The 20,213-nt window shown below is 39.6% G+C and overlaps 1 protein-coding gene across 9 annotated transcripts in view; it reads left to right on the top strand.

Annotated features, from left to right (window-relative positions):
- The window catches only part of Enpp2 (ectonucleotide pyrophosphatase/phosphodiesterase 2), a 109,013-nt gene that overhangs the window by 64,974 nt on the left and 23,826 nt on the right, over positions 1–20,213 (top strand). For 5 of the 9 annotated variants that reach the window (XM_071602162.1, XM_071602161.1, XM_027946979.2 and 2 more), the window contains exons 10-18: positions 319–384; positions 1,040–1,112; positions 7,972–8,080; positions 11,533–11,658; positions 14,814–14,845; positions 15,531–15,658; positions 17,734–17,821; positions 18,000–18,087; positions 19,200–19,384. In XM_071602162.1, coding sequence (XP_071458263.1) covers positions 319–384; positions 1,040–1,112; positions 7,972–8,080; positions 11,533–11,658; positions 14,814–14,845; positions 15,531–15,658; positions 17,734–17,821; positions 18,000–18,087; positions 19,200–19,384 — 895 coding nt within the window. Of the gene's footprint in view, positions 1–318; positions 385–1,039; positions 1,113–5,815; positions 5,972–7,971; positions 8,081–11,532; positions 11,659–14,813; positions 14,846–15,530; positions 15,659–17,733; positions 17,822–17,999; positions 18,088–19,199; positions 19,385–20,213 lie in introns of all 9 variants that reach the window. The other 4 variants (XM_071602163.1, XM_071602165.1, XM_071602166.1 and 1 more) reach the window with 2 other exon arrangements.

The raw sequence follows: 20,213 nt of genomic DNA on the forward strand, positions 1-20,213 counted from the left end.
CTGAACAACAATGATTCTGAAGCCATGGTCTTTTCTACTTGTAGCCGAGTTTTTCATCAGCAAGACAGGTTCCTCATTGTGACCATGAATCAGAATTTCCAGTCTAGTCTTCTGTGGAAGAGGTTGAGCAATGTAATATGTTACAAATGGAAATGGAAGTTTAAATGCTAATTCCAAAGAGGGCCTTTTTACTACAACGAAGTGAAAACAGATGGTGGCAAATAGAGAGCATTTGGCCTGGGTGCAAGAGCCAGGGCTCACAGACTTGAGTCTGTGGAAAGACACCTACCAACATGTTTTGCTGGTTATCCCCTACAGGGCCATCCCCCATGAGCGGAGAATATTGACCATCCTGCAGTGGCTCACCCTGCCAGATGACGAGAGGTATTTGCTTTCCTCTGCCCTTCTCTCTTCTTTCTTCAGTACATTTCCATCTTTGGTTAGACTTCGGTGAAATACTAGATGGACTGTGAAATAGAAGTGCAGCCAAAGATTGGTATTATTAAAAGTTTTGTGGTTATTAGCCTTAAGCGTTATTTCCCTAAGAAGGATTTGGTGATTGGGGACCATTTAATTACATGGATTACTACAGCTCTTAATCCTGGCCACTACAGCAGAACCGAAGGGAGTTTCTGGCTTTGATAAATGAACTATCAGCTTCTCAAAGACCGAGAAGCACTAAGACCAACTTTGCACTTGAACAGAGGAATAAATCTTTTTGGCTGCAGATTGCATGGCCCATGTGAATTACCACTGGGCTCTATTATCTTGAGATTCTGAGTACATGCTCAGGGTTTCCTTTGTGACTTTTAATTTCTGAAAGTGGTACCAGGCAGTTACCACAGTGAGGGTGGTGTAGTGGGGTGGCGGGTGTTGGAGCATTAGGGGAAAAAAAAAAGTTTTTCCATGGTAATACTGACAGTGGTTGAGAGATTAACGAAACTTGAAGGATTTTTATTTTTTAAAGTGAGTAGGGATATTTGATATTCTTTGTTGTGTGTGGTTTGGGGAAATTATAAACCTTCCAATCTTCTCGTAGGCCTTCGGTCTATGCCTTCTACTCTGAACAACCTGATTTCTCTGGACACAAATACGGCCCTTTTGGCCCTGAGGTTAGTAGTTTATCATCTGCTTGAGGGGAGTCTGTGCCCCTGGGCTACTTGACCTACTGACCGTATTTCAGGATTTGTACAGTCTTTGGGAGCGTTTGTAATCTACAAGGTTTATTCAGAATTACAAGACTAAAACATTTTAAAAAATCTTAAATATACTTGTTTCTCTTACAGGAACTACATTTCAGATTCCTTTGATATTGAAACATATCCTAAACTTGATGTTAATGGGAATGGGGTGTATTGCAAGCTTGCAGGTATCAGTTACCATGTGAAGAATTGGGAAGGGTTGGCACCAGCCACCATCGGAAAGGAGTGGAAAGGCATATGGGGATGAAACCTCCAGTATGCAACATTACAACTGAATTTTAACACCTTTAAAATGAGTATGCTGTTCAAAGAGGGTAGGTCAGTTAAGTAGCTCTGATAGCTTTAGCAAGTATAGCCATCCTGGTAGTTTATAGTGTTGGATGCTTTTTATTTGGTACATTTTGACAATTGGTATTTATACTGTGAATCCATCACCACATTCAAGGGTGTGTACATATCCATCATCCCCCGAAGGTTAAATTAATTCTTAAATGAGAGGAACATGCTACCCAATGAATCTGTTCAGCAGAGCTGTGAGGTACCCTTTATCAAGTGCTCAGTCATCTTAGAAGACAGTCTGTTTGTAAGGTAGGAGCCAGTAAAACTTCAAATTCAGAAGATGGGGAAGAGGAATAGCTTTGTTTTGTTATGTTCCTTTTTCATCCAGGCTGGAATCCTCTCAATATTTCAGCAAAGATCATTTTAAAACACGAAGTCTGCAAATCTAAACCTTTTCATATTTTAAATGTCTTTAGCATTTCTTTCCTAACAGGGGTGATATGTCTACATGAACATAGTAAAACTTGATTTCAGCTGAAAAATTGTTTTAAAAACTCTTTGAAGGAAACTACCTCTAATTCTCTACTAGCCTATGACAACTGTTGCCTATAATTAAATTCACTGGGTTCAGTATAAGGCTGAGTTGGAGATACAGATAGATGTATCTTAGCTTAAGTAGTTTCGAACAAATTGCAGCCTGTCTAAATAAAGGCAGTAAATACCAAGAAGTTATAAGTATGTTTGAATGTTCAATTATCCATCAGTTCAGTGGTCAGTGATTTTTTTTTCTTTAAACATTAGAAACTAACTGCTATGTGAAACCATTCTTTGTCTTAAATCACAGAAGTCATATAAATCTGGTGTTCTTTTTCTGTTCCTTTGATGTTTAATCAGTTTTGCATGATTATGAAACACAACTGATAAAACAAGATAAACATCTGCATACATGAAACACAAATCTTATTTTGCAAGGAAAGAAAAAGAATGGTTGTTTTATCTTTAGGATGAGTTTCTTTGAGATTAATCTAAAGTGAATAAAAGGAACCACATTTTATTAAAATGTTAAAAAAAAAAAAAAAAAAAAAACCCTTACGAAACACCTAAGCAGTTCCATGTGCTCTATGTAAAGTTCAACTTTGCTTGAATATTATCCCTTAAAAGACCCCAGGGGTAGGTAGAACAGAGATTTGGGTATAGCTACTCTTTTAAAAGTAGGAGACTGGTATTGGAAGAACTTTGGGCTGCTCAAGTGGCTTCACAGGTAAGTGGAGAACCTGGAGACAGATCCTCAGAACTTCTGGCTCCCATACCACGACCTTCCTGTGGAAACTTTTTTTTTTTTGTACTGGGGATTGAACTCAGGGGCACTCGACCACTGAGCCATATCCCCAGCCCAATTTTGTATTTTATTTAGGGACAGGGTGTCACTGAGTTGCTTAGTGCCTTGCTTTTGATGAGGCTGGCTTTGAACTTGCGATCCTCCTGTCTCAGCCTCCTGAGCTGCTGGGATTACAGGTGTGCGCCACCGTGCCCAGCTTCATGGAAACATTTAATGCTCTTTCAGTCCAGGGAACCAGCAAAGTGGTCTGTTAATAAGTGTGTTCAAATCACACAGGGTATTTTCTTTAATTCAGATGTTGGCTTTTAACAGTACAGATGAGGTATCACTCATTTTATACTTTAGGTTGTGTAGTTTAACAAGAACTGTTCTTTACCCATGAATATCTTTAGAATTCTAACATGTACTTCAGTTACAATTACCTATTGAATGTAGATATGTCTGTGTTTTAATTAAGAAACAAACATTTTAAGTTCTGAGCAATGAATGAATGAAGTGTGATACAGAATGCTTTAATTTGCTGTAAAGATGGTTTCTATGTCCAGGAGTGCTCATTAATATACAAATGGATCTTTTCCTAAAGTATTTTTGAATTAAAAGTTAGAACTATTCATGTTATGTTCTTTTTAGCACTAATATTTGCAGATGGGTGTTTCCTCATATACCTACTGAGTAAATACTCTTTATTGGATAATTTAGATGATCTCTTCAGTAATGGTAATCTGATCACCTGGTTGATTTTTCTGATAAAGGAGGGAGTATTTTCAGGTTTCAACTATTTCTCATATGGTTCTAGGAATCTTATTCTAACTAAAAACAAGACGAAACAAAATAGTTTACACTTTTAAACACAAAACCAAAGCAAGTGAGCAAAATCTTTCTTTGGGCATGGACTAATTGGCTTATATGCCTATGTGTCCTATATGCAGATTAATACATAGATATCCCTATATATCATTGTATACTTTTATGGGACATGAAAAGACTATACACTTGAAAGACTACTTTTCAAACCAATAGCATGCTATCCTTGACATATGAGAAAATAACTTGCATTTGAAATTTAATTGAAATGATTCTATCTAACAGAATGTTGTATGCTACAATAAGATGAACTCAATTGGAGTTTGTGCTTGAGTACCCTTTTCAGGATGATTCTCAAAGGTATTATTAAGATGACCAAACACTGGGCTAATGGCATTCAGAAATGGTGTATTGCTCCTGGTTTCATAGTGTAATGGTGAATGTTCAAACATAAGCTTGCTTTGGATTATTGGCGCAACCTTTTTCTCTTAAATCTTGTATGCCTTTTCTGTGACCTCTCGTTGGGCTGCTCCTCCAGACCTAGAGGCAGAGCTTTGGCTGGCTAGTCCCTACCTTCAGATGGCAACATATCCTTCTGAAAAGCAGGGAAATTTGCCCCTCTCCTTCCCATCCTCCTAATAACCTCAGGCTAAAACTTCTAAATCAGGCTACAGTATGGCTGGTGAGTGAAAACTTAGCTTTCATCTCCCTCTAACATTTGAAGAAGGAAATACATGCACTGTAATCCCTGGATGAAAACTCAGTTTGACTAAACCCTACTTCTCCTGCTCCTCTAACCTGCTGCAATCGGAAGGGCTCACCTTGGGAGTCTTTGGAATGTTGAAGTCTCTTGCAAGTGGCCTGGTGTTTGATGGGCAGATTTGAGTGCTAGCAGAATGTACTTGGTGATCATGAAATGGAAAATCCTTCTTTTCCTTTTCTTGCTCTTCTTGTGGAGATTTGCCTAAAATTAGAGGCATTAAACCAAACCAAATCCAAGTCTCTGGGGCTGTGTCTTTAGATCGCTTTGCCGGAGAAAGAGGTTGAGACAGAAACAGAAGAGCCCTTGCAGTCGCTTGCCCTGGAAACCGTGAGAGCGCATGGCAGATGTTCTCCTTCTTGGATACACTAACACTGTTCCTCCTCCTGCCCCTTCCTGCATCTGAATGGCTCTTGGAACAGTCCTGCCAGGAGAGAAGTTAGCTACGTAGACAGCAGAGCTTGCTGCTTTAATTCACCTTTGCACCATCAGCAAATCAGGGGCCTATTTTTCTCCAGCATTTGGAGGTCCCAAAAGGTTATCTTCTTCACTCAGTTTAAGTATCAGACTTCACTGTTCTCTGGAGTTTGAAACAAAATCTGTAGCACTGCCACCCTCCCAATCAGGGGAGGAGGTAAGGGACAGCAAAGATGTAAATAAAGCCATTCTGGCTCTGTAGACCAAGACGAGGAAATCTTGATGAATTGTCACATTTTATCTAATTTTCAAAGAGCATTTCTAAAAATACAGTATTATTCATGTCAAGTTCCTCTGTACCGGAAACTTTGGTTGTCAGTGAGAGGTTCTCTCTCCTGCCGGAAGTCCCGATGTGTCAGATGTATTCAGGACCAAGGAGTTGTTCATGCTTCATTCCATCCTTGGGTTAAAAAATTTCCATGATCCTTGCCAATGAAGGTGACAGTGCTGTGACCAATTTAGTGGCATGACAGTTAGATACTCATGCTTCTCTGAACTGGAACCACCTACATGAATTGTATTCCCATCTTGAGATGGCCAAGTGACTAGTCTTCTCTCTGGTGATAAACTAGTACTTTATTAATGTAGAGCTTTTTGTAACCAAGGATCAGCCTCTCCCTAATGCAGGAGTGCTGCGTTACAGGACTTCTCTAATGTCACCTTTGGGTGTATCTATGAGCAAGCTTGTCAGCTAAAAGAAGCCCATGTGACTAGATTGTCTTAAATTACATTCTTGTTCCCAGCAAAGAAGCTGAGACAACAGCTTCAAGACCCGCTTAGGAGGCTTCTCTCCAGAGAGGTCCTTGAATCACCTGTCCTACCCATGTGTTCTCACTTAAGCAGCCTTAGTCTTTCTAAGTCTCTGCTGACCCCAGACGGAAAAGGTGAGCTTTATCATCTGACCCAGAGGGACAGACGGCCTCTGAGTGCAGACATCTCTATCCGCCAGTACAGGAGAGTAGTTATGGCCCATCTCTTACTCCGGCTAAGAGACCTAAGAGGAAAGTTGCCCCTAAGAGGAGACAGGAAAGACCCGTTGCTCCTCCAAAGAAAAGAAGAAGAAAATTACATAGGATGGATCATTATGCAGCGGAAACTCGTCAGGACAAAGTAAGTTTATCTATTGTTCCAAAGCTTTGTGGCGGGCACGTCTGAGTTGAAGGTTTCCTCCAGTGCTTCGGTTCGAAAATTGGCTGGATACGCGTTTTAGAAAAACTCTGGTGCAATGTCCTTGGCTTGGAGTCCAGAAGAATCTGGTACTTCAAAGGTGAACACTGATATGAAGACTTCCTGAACTTTTGCATGACAGAAAAAAAAAAAAGGAGTCTTTTACTTTATTTAGGGTTCATTGTCCCTAAACTGGCATTAACATTGAGGCTGGAGTGACTGTCCAGAGGGCTATTGGTTTTGCTTGCACTTATGCACAGAATTAGTCAATGGTTTGTGACCTTGGTTCTTGAGAATGACCCCACAAGGTAGCAGGAGGAGTTGGCAAAAACTATGTAGATTAGAATTCAATAGAAAGTTGACTTAGATTCGTGGTCTATACTCTCAGAGATCAGAAACAATCTTACAGTATGGGCAAGGCAAAAACTGAGATAGAATGAAAGAAAAAAACAATGGGCAGAGTCATGTGTTTTCTCATAATGACGTGAGTAATATTTACTTGTCCTGGTACACTCAGAAGAGCCTATGGTTACTACTTACCTGAAACCTTCAAATACTTATGAGGCAATCTCTTATTTAGTTGTCTGAACAGATCAGAAACTAAGAAGTAGTCTCTGGATTTTACCTGAATTGTCTTGATGAATCAAGGAAAACAAGACATTGCCAAGGACTGACATATGTTATGCATTTGGTATTTCTTTATCCAGACAAGGATCTTGGAGGAGAGTGTGCTTTTCTCAGAAGCAAGTGCCACTTAGCCCCACATCTGTTAGTCCCTTCACATTCCATTGCTCATCTCTTTCTGAAACTTTCAGTTCTAACTTATTCCTTGGGATAGGATTTGAAATACTAATGCCTCCCATGAAGGAAAAAGGTCTATACCTAATTTCACTGATGAAACAATAGGAGGAAAGTTCTTGAATCATCTGTGAAGGTGCCAGTGGAAGATAACATTATGTGTTTGAGTAATAATGATATTCAGATCTATTCTGATCTTATCCTGGTTATCTTAGGTAGATGTGTGTGATTGCCAGCTAAACTGCAAACTTCATCTAGAGTACTCTCAAGGGTTTGTCTGATGTGAAGTTTCATATAAGAATCTTTTCATTGCATAGAGATGAGATTGAGAAGGGAGACCTGTAGTGTGTGGGAGTGCTTGAGTTGTTAGACTTCCATCTGAAGAAAAATATGAGATGATTATGTTTCCTAGGCTTTGTAAATGTTCTTCAGAGAAGAAGTGAGTTTTTGTATTAGACTAAATAAGAAACGTTCTAGAACAAAATCTGTTCATTTTTTTTCAGTTAGGGATCTTGTAAGTTCTCATTTCACTCAAAACCCGCTTGAAAAGAACTAATTGGAGGAACAGTAGCTTGTTTCTTAGAAAACTTCTTCCATTAATCTATTGCTTTTAGAAGCTGATAGTGGATATCTTTGGGACATGTGATGGGTCCCATTAGTGATGTTCTTATTTGTTACCCTATGGGAGCTTATAATTTCATGTAGCCACTCTGTTCTTGCCTAAGTTTGAAGCCTAATGCGATTTTACACAGGAGACAAGGGGCTTAAACCATCCATCCAACTTTCTGTTCACTCTCAAAACTCTTGAACTTAAAAGATGCTGTTGTTACATTCTAGAAAAGGCATTTTACAAAAAATTTCCTTTTCTCTAAAAGGAATTTAATATTTCTATTTTTATATCAAAGAATCTTGAAAAGAATTGGATGAAGAGAGTTATTAATTATCTTGAAAAAAATATGAAGTCCTTAGACCAGATTTCCATTAAAAATGGCAGGAAAATCTCCCCTTTAGACAAAGCTCTGCCACTGGGCCTGAAGTTTTCCTTCCAGAATGTTCTAAGGGTAGACGATCTATGGAAACTGAAAGGTTAAAAACCGAAACAACAAAAACAAAACCTGTGAGAACTAACTTGCTCTTTTTTCCAGATGACAAATCCTCTGAGGGAAATTGACAAAACTGTGGGACAGTTAATGGATGGACTGAAACAGCTCAAGCTGCATCGGTGTGTGAATGTCATCTTTGTTGGAGATCACGGTAAAGCTTTGTTTTTCTTTGCTAATAAGATAGATAAATAGATGCTTCTGAGGGTGTTAAGGAAAGGAACACTGGCACCCCCCCAGAATCCAAGTTTCTATTCTTCACCGCCTTTTCCTTTTCTTCAGGATAGGGAAAGAAATCAGGTCATGATTCCAAACAACCTGAGATGACCCTGGGTTCTTTTAAATCAAAATCAGGGTCTTCTATATCTTTCTATTCTTTGCAGGAGAGGCCTCTCTTCAAAATCTGTCTCTTAAGGCAGGTGATTCACTTGTGATATTAAGGACTTGCTCTGTGAATCTGGCACATCAGGTGATAATCTCCCATCCCTGTGAACCACATCCCCCAAAGGAGCCCACAGATTTTGGGTAGTTGAAATGTGCATGGGAATATGATAAGGAGGCAGAGAGACAGGGTCTTGTCAAAGAAGCCATGTACTACAAGTTCAGCCATTTCCCTAACTCACTGAAGAATTCAAAGCCAAAACCAGCACGCTCTGTTGCAGCAGCAGCAGCAGCTCAAGGAGCAGTTTTCTAAACATTTTATAAAGTAGTAAAACTCATGACAGCTTCACTCTGAGGTGGAACCTTATAAACACAGTATGATGACAGGGCCTATGGGACATTTTTATTTCACAGACATGCACATTGAGTTCGAAAGAGTACCTCTTTCTTTCCTGAACTACCCAATTGAAATAATGACCTTGGAATTCCTAACTGCTTCCTTTTAATAGAGTTTGGAAGATGAAAAACTTCATTGACTCTTTGGCAGTTCTGTTGAGAATAGCTGGTGAATCTTCCTAGTCAAAGCTGGGCTCTAGGCCTGAAATGTTCTAGAAGATCTCTGACAGACTGTGGGGACTAACTTGCTCCCCTGAGGGGGCTAACTGTTATCCCCTGTAAAATTATATTTTGGGAGTTTGGCTTAGTGGGGAGGACAGGACAGAGAATCTGGAGCATGTAACACAGCTGATTCAACTGAGTCGCCCAGATGTGTCAAGAGTATTTGCTCACATGCTGGAGGCAGGTGTCTAAGAAGTAGATTGTCCCAGTGAATCACATGCTGAAGCACTGTAAAAGTCATGGAGAGATTAAAACTTTTTCTCAGTGTGCAGGCTTCTAAGATGAGTAGATCCATTTGGTTTGGGGAAGCAATAGTCTCTCTCTCTCTCCAAAAAGGGAGTATGGTTTAGTGTTGTGGGGTGTGAGCTTTGAGGTCAAAATGAATTTCAGCAAAGCTCAAATTTCATCTTGCCACTATTTGATGCTATACAAGTTCTGGGGCCTCTTGAAGTGTGAGCTCCTCATCTGAAGATGGAGAACACTGACTCTACCCATGCCAAGTTGGTCTGGAGGTGGAACGTGTGGCAATGCCAGAGAAGCAAACTTGCCCTCTGATTTTTGAAAGCAAAGGAGGTCATGCACCCTGGGAGTGGCATGAGTGACTCCCTAGAATGTAACAAGTGGAAGACCCCTCCAGTCCTCCATTAATATCTTATTTGGAGACTTTCCTTCCCTGGGCTAAGATTGAGGTAGTTGAGGATTTTTTGCTTGTTTGCTTTAAAATTTTCTTCCTGAGAGTTTTGAGTGTTAAAGGAAATGATATATAACCCTTGTGCTATGTTGAGATTTGTTTTTCTCTCTTTCTTCCTTCCAATTTATATTTAAGAAAGGATACAGGATACGGATCTGGAATTACAGGAGGTTTTCATTTGAAATTTACCAGGTTTGGGCCACACTGGGCTTTATTTCTTTAGTTTAAAACCTTAGAGAGGGGCTGGGGTTGTAGCTCAGTGGTAGAGGGCTCGCCTAGCACATATGAGGCACTACGTTTGATTCTCAGCATCACATAAAAATAAATAAATAAAATAAAGGTATTGTGTCCATCTATAACTAAAAAAAATTCAAAAATAAAAATAAATAAAATAAAACCTTAGGAACCCTTTACGGAATCACCTATTTCCCTCTTATAGAATATGCATTTCATGGATTGTGTAAAGCAATCAAGTAGTCTCCCCTTATCCAAGGAAAGTATGTTCCAAGACCCCAAATGGATATCTAAGACTGTGAATAGTACAAAACCCTGTATATGTCATGCTTTGTAGCAGCCAGTGATACATATATAATTACAATAAAGTTTAGTTTATATATTAGACACAATAAGAAATTAACAATAAAAACTAGTAATAAAATACAACAACTAGGAGAATACACTGTAATAAAATTTATATGAATGTTGCCTCTTTCTTTCAACTAGTATGGGGTGGAGAGCATATACAATGTGGATACCCTGGGACAAAGGGATGATTCGTGTCCTGGGCAGTTTAGAGCAGGAAGGCATGAGATTTCATCATTGCATTCAGAATGGCAATTTAAAATTTACAAATTGTTTACTTTTGGAATTTTCCATTAATATTTTTGGACTATTATTTACCATGGGTAACAGAAACCATGGAAAGCAAAACTGGATGTGGAGGGACTACTGTCTATTAAACCTTCATGAAATTTCCATGTCATCTTATAAATTCCCAAAAGACAAATAAAGGTCTCTACTAGATGCCTTCAGCTTATGATTCCACGTTTGTTTTTATTATTTTTAAAATATTGATCAAGAATCTTTCCTTGATGGAGGGAAGAAAAGAAATTTTGAGGTGGGAGAAAGAACATTGTTTGGTTAAAAACAATTCCTTATCTAGACCCTTTCTGTGCCCTAGTTGCTAGTTTTCTGTTCTAATTACACTGTTTACAACTTGTTTTCAGCATTATTTTGTTTTTCAGTTTGGGTGGTCATTTGAGCTGACATTTTCCTTTCTCATCTCTTGTTGCCAGTATTGTTTTGTCAGTAACATCCAAGGCCACCAGGGGAGACAGAGTGAGAGCTGGTGATTATGTGCTTAAGATAGCAGATGCATGAGAGAGGGGGATGGGGAGGGTGAGGCAGAGAGGGGGGGAGGGGGAGGGGGAGGAAGGGAGACTGAGGGGGGTGAGGGGTGGGGAGTGAGCTGGAGAAAGACATTTGGTAAAAGAGACACAGAACTGTGTATTCCAGTTATTTATACCACCCCCAGCTGGGAGGAGTTTGAAGAAATCTATGTATATATTTTAAGAACAGATCTTTTTCATAATGACTTTAAATTGTTTGTTTTTTAAAAACATGATTAGTTCCTTTGTCTTGATGTTCTTGCTCAATGACTTAAATGATTACTGAGATGATGCATTTTCAACCTTCTGGTGCTTGCAAGATGATATGGCTAAATCAAAGTCCAGTGAAAGGTTACACAGAGAGCCATTGAAAAGTTGAAAGTCAGCTTCAGGATCTCAACTGTGAGGGTTCCTCCCATTAAGAACTAAATAAAGTGAGGCTTGGATGTCATCTTGAGAGTCTGTGTGACACTTTTAAGATTTTAGTTTTAATATTGCCTGAAAATGCTTTTTCCCCCTTGCTTATAGGTATGGAAGATGTTACATGTGATAGAACTGAGTTCCTGAGTAATTACCTGACCAATGTGGATGATATTACTCTAGTGCCTGGAACTCTAGGAAGAATTCGATCCAAATTTAGCAACAATGCTAAATGTAAGTTGATTCTTAAAATCCGTGGTTAGAGTGATAATACAGTGGACTGGGTAAAGGTTTGTTTTCTGGAGCTGGAACACTTTGGCAAAAATCCTAGCTCTGCTCCTGCTTAGCTGAGTGACCTTGAGTAAGTCATTTAAACCCTAAACCTCAGTTTTTTTTCCTCTGATATGGGGAAAATGGGGATGATAAATGACAGTAGCTATTTACAGAGTTGTGGTAATTAATCTATGTATATTGTCCAGAGTAGTTCCTGGCACAGACTAGTATTATGTAAATATTTACTCTTATTTTTATCATGTAGAAATTTAACTTAATTTGAGGCATGTTTATAACCATAACTTTCTGTTTACAAGAGAAGAGTTTTTCAGCATTAAGTTCAGGCTAGTTCCTTTGCTAAAACTAGAGTCTAAAGAGAATCACTTTTGGACACTGAAAGTTTCTAGCCACGTGGAAGGGGGCTCTTCCCCTTTGTCAAATTGATTGGTGGTACCCAGGAGGGAAGAATATTAAGCCCTCGGAATTGGCAACTGTTTTGAAAGATTGGCAGTGAAATTAACAGGAATAATCTTGTCACGTGGGCTTTACATGTCAAGTGATGATATGCCACTAAAGATTTTTAAATTTGTGCACTAAGACATTTAGGTGCTGTGCACCTAGGTTTTGAGAAGTCTATGGTTTTATTGGAGACATGGCTCATTTTGAAAAAAGAACATTTTTGGAGTTTTTAAGCCTTGGTAATAAGAAACCATTGACACCAAGGTTAAAGTTTTAGAAAATTAAATGTTTTTTTCCCAAATTATGTTCCCGAGTCAACACATTTGGGAAATTTCCAAGGTCAGTTCCAAGCAAGGTTGTGAAATAAACAACTCATTGGTGTTTCTTGCTTCTTCTTTCCTTGTCCTTTCCTGTCCCACACAGCCTCCTGTCTTTGCTCACTTGAGATAGGTGGGCTGTTGGTATAGACTAGATGCAAGTAGTTCGGGTACCTCTTGAATTTAGTATTTGCATTTTGCTTAGGTAAGAAAGAGTATGTCTGTTTTAAAAGATATTTTTAATATCTGAAAATGTAATAGGGAGGTTGTCTAGGGGAAAGAGGGACTTTCCTTGGGAAGTGTGAAATCATAACTATCCAAAATGAAATGCTTTACACTCTACAAAACATTATCATATGTGACTTCATTGGGAGAGACAGGAAAGCAGAGTAGCAAAAGGCAAAAATGGTGTCCACATGTCCAGGTTCAAACCTTAGCTCTGCCAGGAACTCACTGGGTAATGTCGGACAAGCTCCTTTAACACTCTGTGCCTTGGCTTTCTGATCTGTAAATTACAGATTGTGGGAAAGACTAAATGAGACATTATGTATATATAACTGACACTGGTGTAACGTGCACTAGCAAATTGTCAAAGCTAAGGAAGGGTTAATCATGATGGTGGTTTGATTGCATCCTTATTTTAGCTGAATATGTACACAATTTTATTTAATCCTTTTAATAGTTCTGTGTGATATGTATTATTATCTTCTTTGTAGGCAGTACAAGTGAATGATCAGAGAGGGGTGAAGGAGCTGGCTCAGAGGACAGTTAGTGGCAAGCTGTGACAGAAACCCAGATTTGCCTATTCTTAATCACTACTCTTTGTTCACACAAGTGGGACTTGGTGGCATACAAAGATGAGGAGGTCAGGATTGAAGGACTGGTGTCTCAAACATGGACTTGGGCATTTGTTATTTTCTAGTAATTCTCTGGAATGTATCTGAGTACAATATTGCCCCATGCTATTTATTTCTCTTCATTATCAAAGAACATGAACTTGCTCTGGCCTCTTTGAGGACTATGGTTTGTGAGGCTCAAAAGTGTAGAGGTTTAAGGATGGCTTTGTCAATCTGGCTGCCTGGGCATCCGAGTGTGCAGCCTTCTCCACCTTCCAAAGCTGGTTGGCTTAGTGAGGATCTGAAAGCATCTCCCTCCTGGGGTGATTATGGACAACCAGAGAGAAAGAAAGCCCTTCCAAAGCTCTTCTAGAGTGACAGGCACGTGGTATGAACTCAAGTTGGGTTAGCCATTATTGTTATCATTTTCACTTTCCATTAAAAGATGCAACTAAAATTTAACCCCGATTTAAATAGGATGGACAGCACATTTTAGTTTTGGATTCATAGCTTTAGAACAAAGATTCCGAAAGTGGTTTTTGAAGTGTATATATTTATACTTCAAGGCAACATGTATTTCCGGCAATATGAACAGACATATATTAATATTTATTAATAAATATTTACTGAGTGCCTACTGTGTACCAGGCTCTGGGGATTGCAGCAGCAAGTGATACACACACTGACATTTAGATGGCAGGGATAGCTACACCGTGACAGTGGGTATCTCTCCTGAATGCTGCTTTCCTTTTTTTGCTGATTCTATAATGACATACTACACCAAATTTTTGGAAAACAAAACAAAATCCAAACAACCTACAATCTCCTCTTTCTCCCCACAATCCCCCCAAAAGAGGACATTCAGATAATATAATCCTGTTTATACACAGCCATCATTTACATAGTTTTGCTTTTAGCTGGTTCAGAGTATTGACTAAAATAGCCTTTGTTTGCTGGTAATGAAAAACAAGAAGATGCATATGTGTGTGCCCATGACCGGAAAGAAACAGCCCCTATGTAATTAGGCTCATAATATTACCATGAAAACAAAATTCCCTTTAAATATATAACTCAATGGATCAGAAGATTCATTTTAAACAGAGTGATGACTTGTTTCAAAGACCTGCAGATAAATAGGAAGTTGTGTTGAAAGCCCCAATGCCCAGTTTAGTTCCTGACATTAAATTGAAAATAAACTAAGTCTCTGCTTCAGAGGAACCATTTTGGGCAACTTGGGAGAAATTTACCTAGTAGTATCCTGATGCTATGAAAGGAGGAATTTCCTTCCAGAAGAGGAGACCTGGACCAACAGACAAGTTTGCTATAGGATTTGTTTCATTTGTTTAATTGCATTTTACTTACTGAAATATGAAGCCCCACATAATTATATATATGTTTAAAATAAAATATTAAAGTGATAGTCCTTCTGGGATAAAGAATTGAATATCCTGCAAGTAAATATTGTCATGTTTTTTGAAATCTTTCTCCCTCTCTCTTTGCACAGATGACCCCAAAGTCATTATTGCTAACCTCACGGTAAGTGTTGGAAGCCACCAGGGCTCTGCTCTTCAAGTGCTTTTCTTCCATGATCATCCCCCACTGCAGGTTGGAGGAACATCTTCCTCACTTTCCTGCCATCTTCTGTATTTGTTGCCCTGAGAGCCTTCAAAACTTCTGGCCTGGGGTCAACTGCAGGCCCCAGAATGGTCTTGGCAATGATGAAAACTGAGACTGTTGGATCCTTCCATTAGAACTGATAAGTCTTCATTCACCATTAATCAAATCTTTACTTTCTCTGAAGCAGATCTGCCCACCATCTGGATCCATTGTTCCCTGATTCAGGGCAGAGACCCTTAAAGCACTAGCAACTTTCCTCAGATAGAATTGTGTGTATCACACCTCCCTTTCTCTACCCCTTGACTTGAAGCAGTTGGGAAAGGCCTTAGGGTATGAGCTGCTCTCAGTTAGGGTCATCCAGAGTCAGGAATGTGTCTTCCAAATTCCTCCCTCCCCTCTGATAGCCTGCTGTACTATCTCCAAAGCTAACCAACCCCCTTTAAACTTATTTATTTTCAGTGTATATTATTTGATGGGGGATAACAAATTCCACTTATTCACGAACAACTCTTTTGTTGAGCTTAAAACTGCCTTCAACTTTTAAGGGAGAGAACACCTAGGACTTCTTCTAGAAGAAAAAGACCAATGTTCATTTTTATTTCAGTGTAAAAAACCAGATCAGCACTTTAAGCCTTATATGAAACAGCACCTTCCCAAACGCTTGCATTATGCCAACAACCGAAGAATTGAGGATATCCATCTCTTAGTGGACCGCAGGTGGCATGTTGCAAGGTAACTTGGGGGCGCTGGCTATCTCTGTTTCTTATCTTTGTAGCCATCTCTTTGGCAACTGGAAATAATTTAAGGTTCTTGGTCATTATTAAAAGAAATAGTTGGACTCATCTCAGTTAAGTGCTGAGATGACGCATCTCCTCGTTCTGGGTGTCGGTGTGGGTGTGTTTGTGTCCCTTTGGAGTGTCTTCATGCATGTATGTGCGTGTGTGTATGCTTGTATCCAATTTTGAATTGATATTTTAGCCTTTGTTTTTATTACTTGAACCAGTCAAAATTATAACTTGGACCTTGTCCTCGGACCCAGGATGGATGTGGTCTTGGTTGATGAGACTTCGCCTGTAGCAGTGTTTATGGAGGACTTCAGGAAATACGAATCTAAAAACCTATAATTGTGAATGTGTTTTACATTGCTTTAGTTCCCATGTTTGCCTTCTTTCAAATATTAATGAAGTCTTGCTTTTGAATCTGTGTAGGACATCTGGAGGCTCAGACAGTTTTAAAGAATTAATTGCTAAAAGTTGGTTCATTTTCAACCTGCCCTGGAGGCAGCCATATTCCACACCCTTTTCCTTTAACTTTTCCCTTAAGAACAGGGCTGTGAATCTGTCTTCAGCAATGACAAAATAGCTATGACATGCATCCTACCTAGGTTCTCTACTCCATTTACAAGGGAGACTAGATAATGACAAATTGGTTCCCTAGGAACTTGTATCAATAGAGAATGCTTAGAAAGACGTGTGGCAAACACATAAAGATCCTACTGTAATCTGAAGGGGTTGATAGAGTTAAATATGTGGGGTTATTAAGAGATATATGTGAAGGCCAGAAATTATTGAAATCATGTAGAACAGACATGAGGAGTTAGAAGCATTACAGAGATGTGACCAAAATGGCTTGGTTATACCCTGTGCAGGACCTTTTATGTATGGGGTGACTTGGGGGAAGAGAGAAAATTTGATGCAGTTGTCAGGTTTATATGAAGAAGAGCACATGGGGGTTGAGCAGATGTTATGTGAAAGATGATGACAGCTGTTCAAATTAGCATAGACCCAAGCCAGGCATTTTAATTAGCAGTAAATCTTTTTAATATTAACTCTTTCATGGCTGGGTTACATATGCACATATGTTATTATCATCCCAACTTCAAGATGCTGTTTGGTAAGGGTGGAAACACTTTTGATAGATTTCTTTATTTTCCCCAAGTACTTTGCTTCATTGCTATGTGCCCTGTATGTATTAGGAATACTCATATTAATAAACATAAACTTTATTTGGAAAAGGATCTTATGACACTTATGTAAAAGGTGAATTCCTGTTACAAGGGGAAAGACTAAAGAGCTTGACGTCTTGAGAGCTGTGTTTTCATTTTCTATTTCTTTTTTTTTCTTTAAAATTTTTTTTTTTTTTAGTTGTAGATAGACAGCATGCCTTTATTCTATTTGTTTACTTTTTATGTGGTGCTAAGGATAGAACCTGGTGCCTCACACATGCTAGGCAAGTACTCTGCCACTGAGCTACAGCCCCAGCTCCCCCATTTTCTATTTCTAAGAAGAGATATTGTGTAGGATTTTGTTAGATATGTCACCATCAGAGTTCATTTGACTCTCAATTATACAATTATACTCTAGTTGTAGTGTACTTAGAGGCAAATTTGCATACAAGCCTTTTACAGAATCCAGAACTCTAAGCATTGATGAAATATCTCATATTTTTAAAGAGCCTACTGTGTGGTGGTATGTGGTCCCACAGGGAAAGTCTTAGCACTCTGAAGGCTAGTGAGGCACGTGGGCAGGCAGAGCATTACCCAGGATAAGTGTTCTGCGATGATCTACGAGGAGGGTACTGATTCTGTTCAAAGGTCTCCATTGATTGTTATGTGACTGTCAAGGCAAGGATGCTTGGAGAAATGAAGAGAAGTATCTTGTCATCACCACAGGAATGATGCAATCGAAACAGAGACAAACGGGCTTTCAAAAGCCCCTTCTCAGAGATCCTCTGTATCCTGAAACTGGCTTTTTATCAGAGCGATTTCAGGAGAAATCCTGACTGATGATAAAATTGTTTCAATATAGGAAACCTTTGGATGTTTATAAGAAACCATCAGGAAAATGTTTTTTCCAGGGGGACCATGGATTTGATAACAAAGTCAACAGCATGCAGGTACGATCCCAGAACTGTGCGCTGACATTGCGTTTTGTTTTAGCCATTGTTGGAAGGGATGGGAGTGGAGGGGTGAATTGACATCTTGTTGTGGCATTCATACATAGAGCAAGGCTTGCTACTGGATGTCAGGAATGGTTGGTTAATTGTTTCTGTTTGTTTTCTTTTCTTTTGGAAGACCGTTTTTGTAGGTTATGGCCCAACATTTAAGTACAAGACTAAAGTGCCTCCGTTTGAAAACATTGAACTTTACAATGTCATGTGTGGTAAGTCACTCATTAAATCAAAACCAGGGACACCATCTTTAGTTCATGTATGAACTTCCTGAATGTCAGAGAAAGAAATGAGATGTCTCTTCTAAGACCATCTCTGCTTTTTGCAAAAAAAATGTTGTAACTTGCTCATTGGTTCAAAGGACAGAATGTCATCCCTTCTAAGGCGTCTTTGTCTCCCTTCAACAGTTGACTAGCAGGGAGTTTTCACAGTGTTGCTGTTGGCAGCCTCTGGCTGATCCAACATAGCATTACAGTTTGACACTGCTGGTCAGAGACCTGATGAAGCAAGAGTTGGGCATGGAGCTTTTCCCACCTCTCTCTCTCTCTCACATTGCAGCCCAGCTAAAATCTTGCCAGCTTGCATCCTGGCCAGCTATTTATGTGCTCCTAATTATTTTTCTTCCTTGAGCTTCTAGTTGCTGAATGAGGACAACTTTTCCTATTTAGTAAGGGAGTGCCAGTCTGGTGGTTAGAGGGGGAGTCTGTAAGTCGGGTCTCCTGGGTTCTTTTCCCATCTTGGCTGCTCACTCTTCCCTGTCCTGCCTCCCAGCTTAGGCAAGTCAGTCACTGTGTGCCCACTTGGCAACCATTCACTTGCTGTGAAATCAGCCTGTTAGTGTAATAGTGGCACTTCAAGGCACCAGGCCAGAGCCTCCTCTTGTCCCCACATTTGTGTGGAGTGTATTAGAGGACAGGCCTATGGTTATTTATTGACTATAAGTCTTATTTTGGATGAAAAAGTCCCAGAGAAGTGCAGAAAGGCAGTGATATGGAAGCTGAGAGTCCTTGAGATGTCACTATCGCACACACAGGCAATAGCTGTGTAAGACCCTCTTCCTCCACTCTTGTTTTGAGCAGTGCCTCTCTCTATTCATGGTCAAGTGAGGAGCATGGCTATTTCAGGAAGCTGTGGCAAGACATGGTGAGGACAGAATGGTTTTGGGGGTATGTCAGGGATGCTTGCTACCTAACTTTGGTGTTACCTAATTTTGATTTGTGTTTGGGAGTTTACATACCATTGGAGGTGAAAGGTTTTGATTCTTATCATATATCATCAAAAAACATTTAAGAAGAACCTGGTTCCTTTTCTCTCTTTGCATCAGATCTCCTGGGATTGAAGCCAGCTCCTAACAATGGAACTCATGGGAGTTTGAATCACCTCCTGCGTGTTAATACCTTCAGACCAACCATGCCAGAGGAAGTTACCCGACCAAATTATCCAGGGATTATGTACCTTCAGTCTGATTTTGACCTGGGCTGCACCTGTGATGATAAGGTAGAGCCAAAGGTAGAAATAATCTTTATATTTATCACTGAGGAGCTTGTGGGGTTTGTTTGTAACAGCATGTTCAGTGGAACTTTCTTTGATGATGAAGTAGTTTCTCTCTTTGCTGTCCAAAGTGGAGCCGCTGGATGGTGTGATCAAGGGATTTTAATTTTCTTATTTAAAATTTAAATTTAAGGATCCAGCAGTGGCTCATTACTACCATAACACAGACATAGAAATCGAAAGATAAAAAATGTCATTCTATGCATAAATCCCAACCAAAAGCTTTCTTTTCTTCAACCATGGATTGCATATCCATCAGTCATGGTCCTGGCAGGAAACAGGTGGCCAAGATAAAGAGGTTTTGAAAGACACTTTGAAAAGATTGTTTCAATCGTGTTTAATGAGAGAATTATTTACAGAGGCTGGGCAGGGGAGATGGAAGTCAATGAGGAATGGTAAGGTGCTCCGGGGTAGGAGGATAGATCCAGACCCTGAAAAGTGAGGGGTGGGGGCAAGTTATCAGAACACAGAGACCTGGGTAGGAAGGAATTATTAGATTTATTAGCTGAGACCAGGTAGTACATTGCATCTTGGTTGGGAGGGAGACAGGGAATAATACCCTCCTTTCCCTCTCCTTTACTCCCCTACAGATGTCTCCCATTGGTAGAGTCCAACAGGAAATCAGAGGGCAAGTTTGCCTTTTGATACAGTCCCCAGAGGTCAGCCTCCCAGGACACAGAGTAGGGTGGGGAAAGGTACAACACCAATGAGGCAGTATTGTTGCTACAGAGACTACCATCATTCCATGTTTGAACAGTTTTTGAAAACCAAACAAACTAAAATGCTA

Source organism: Marmota flaviventris, chromosome 15 (assembly GCF_047511675.1).
Source record: "Marmota flaviventris isolate mMarFla1 chromosome 15, mMarFla1.hap1, whole genome shotgun sequence".
NCBI lineage: Eukaryota > Metazoa > Chordata > Mammalia > Rodentia > Sciuridae > Marmota > Marmota flaviventris.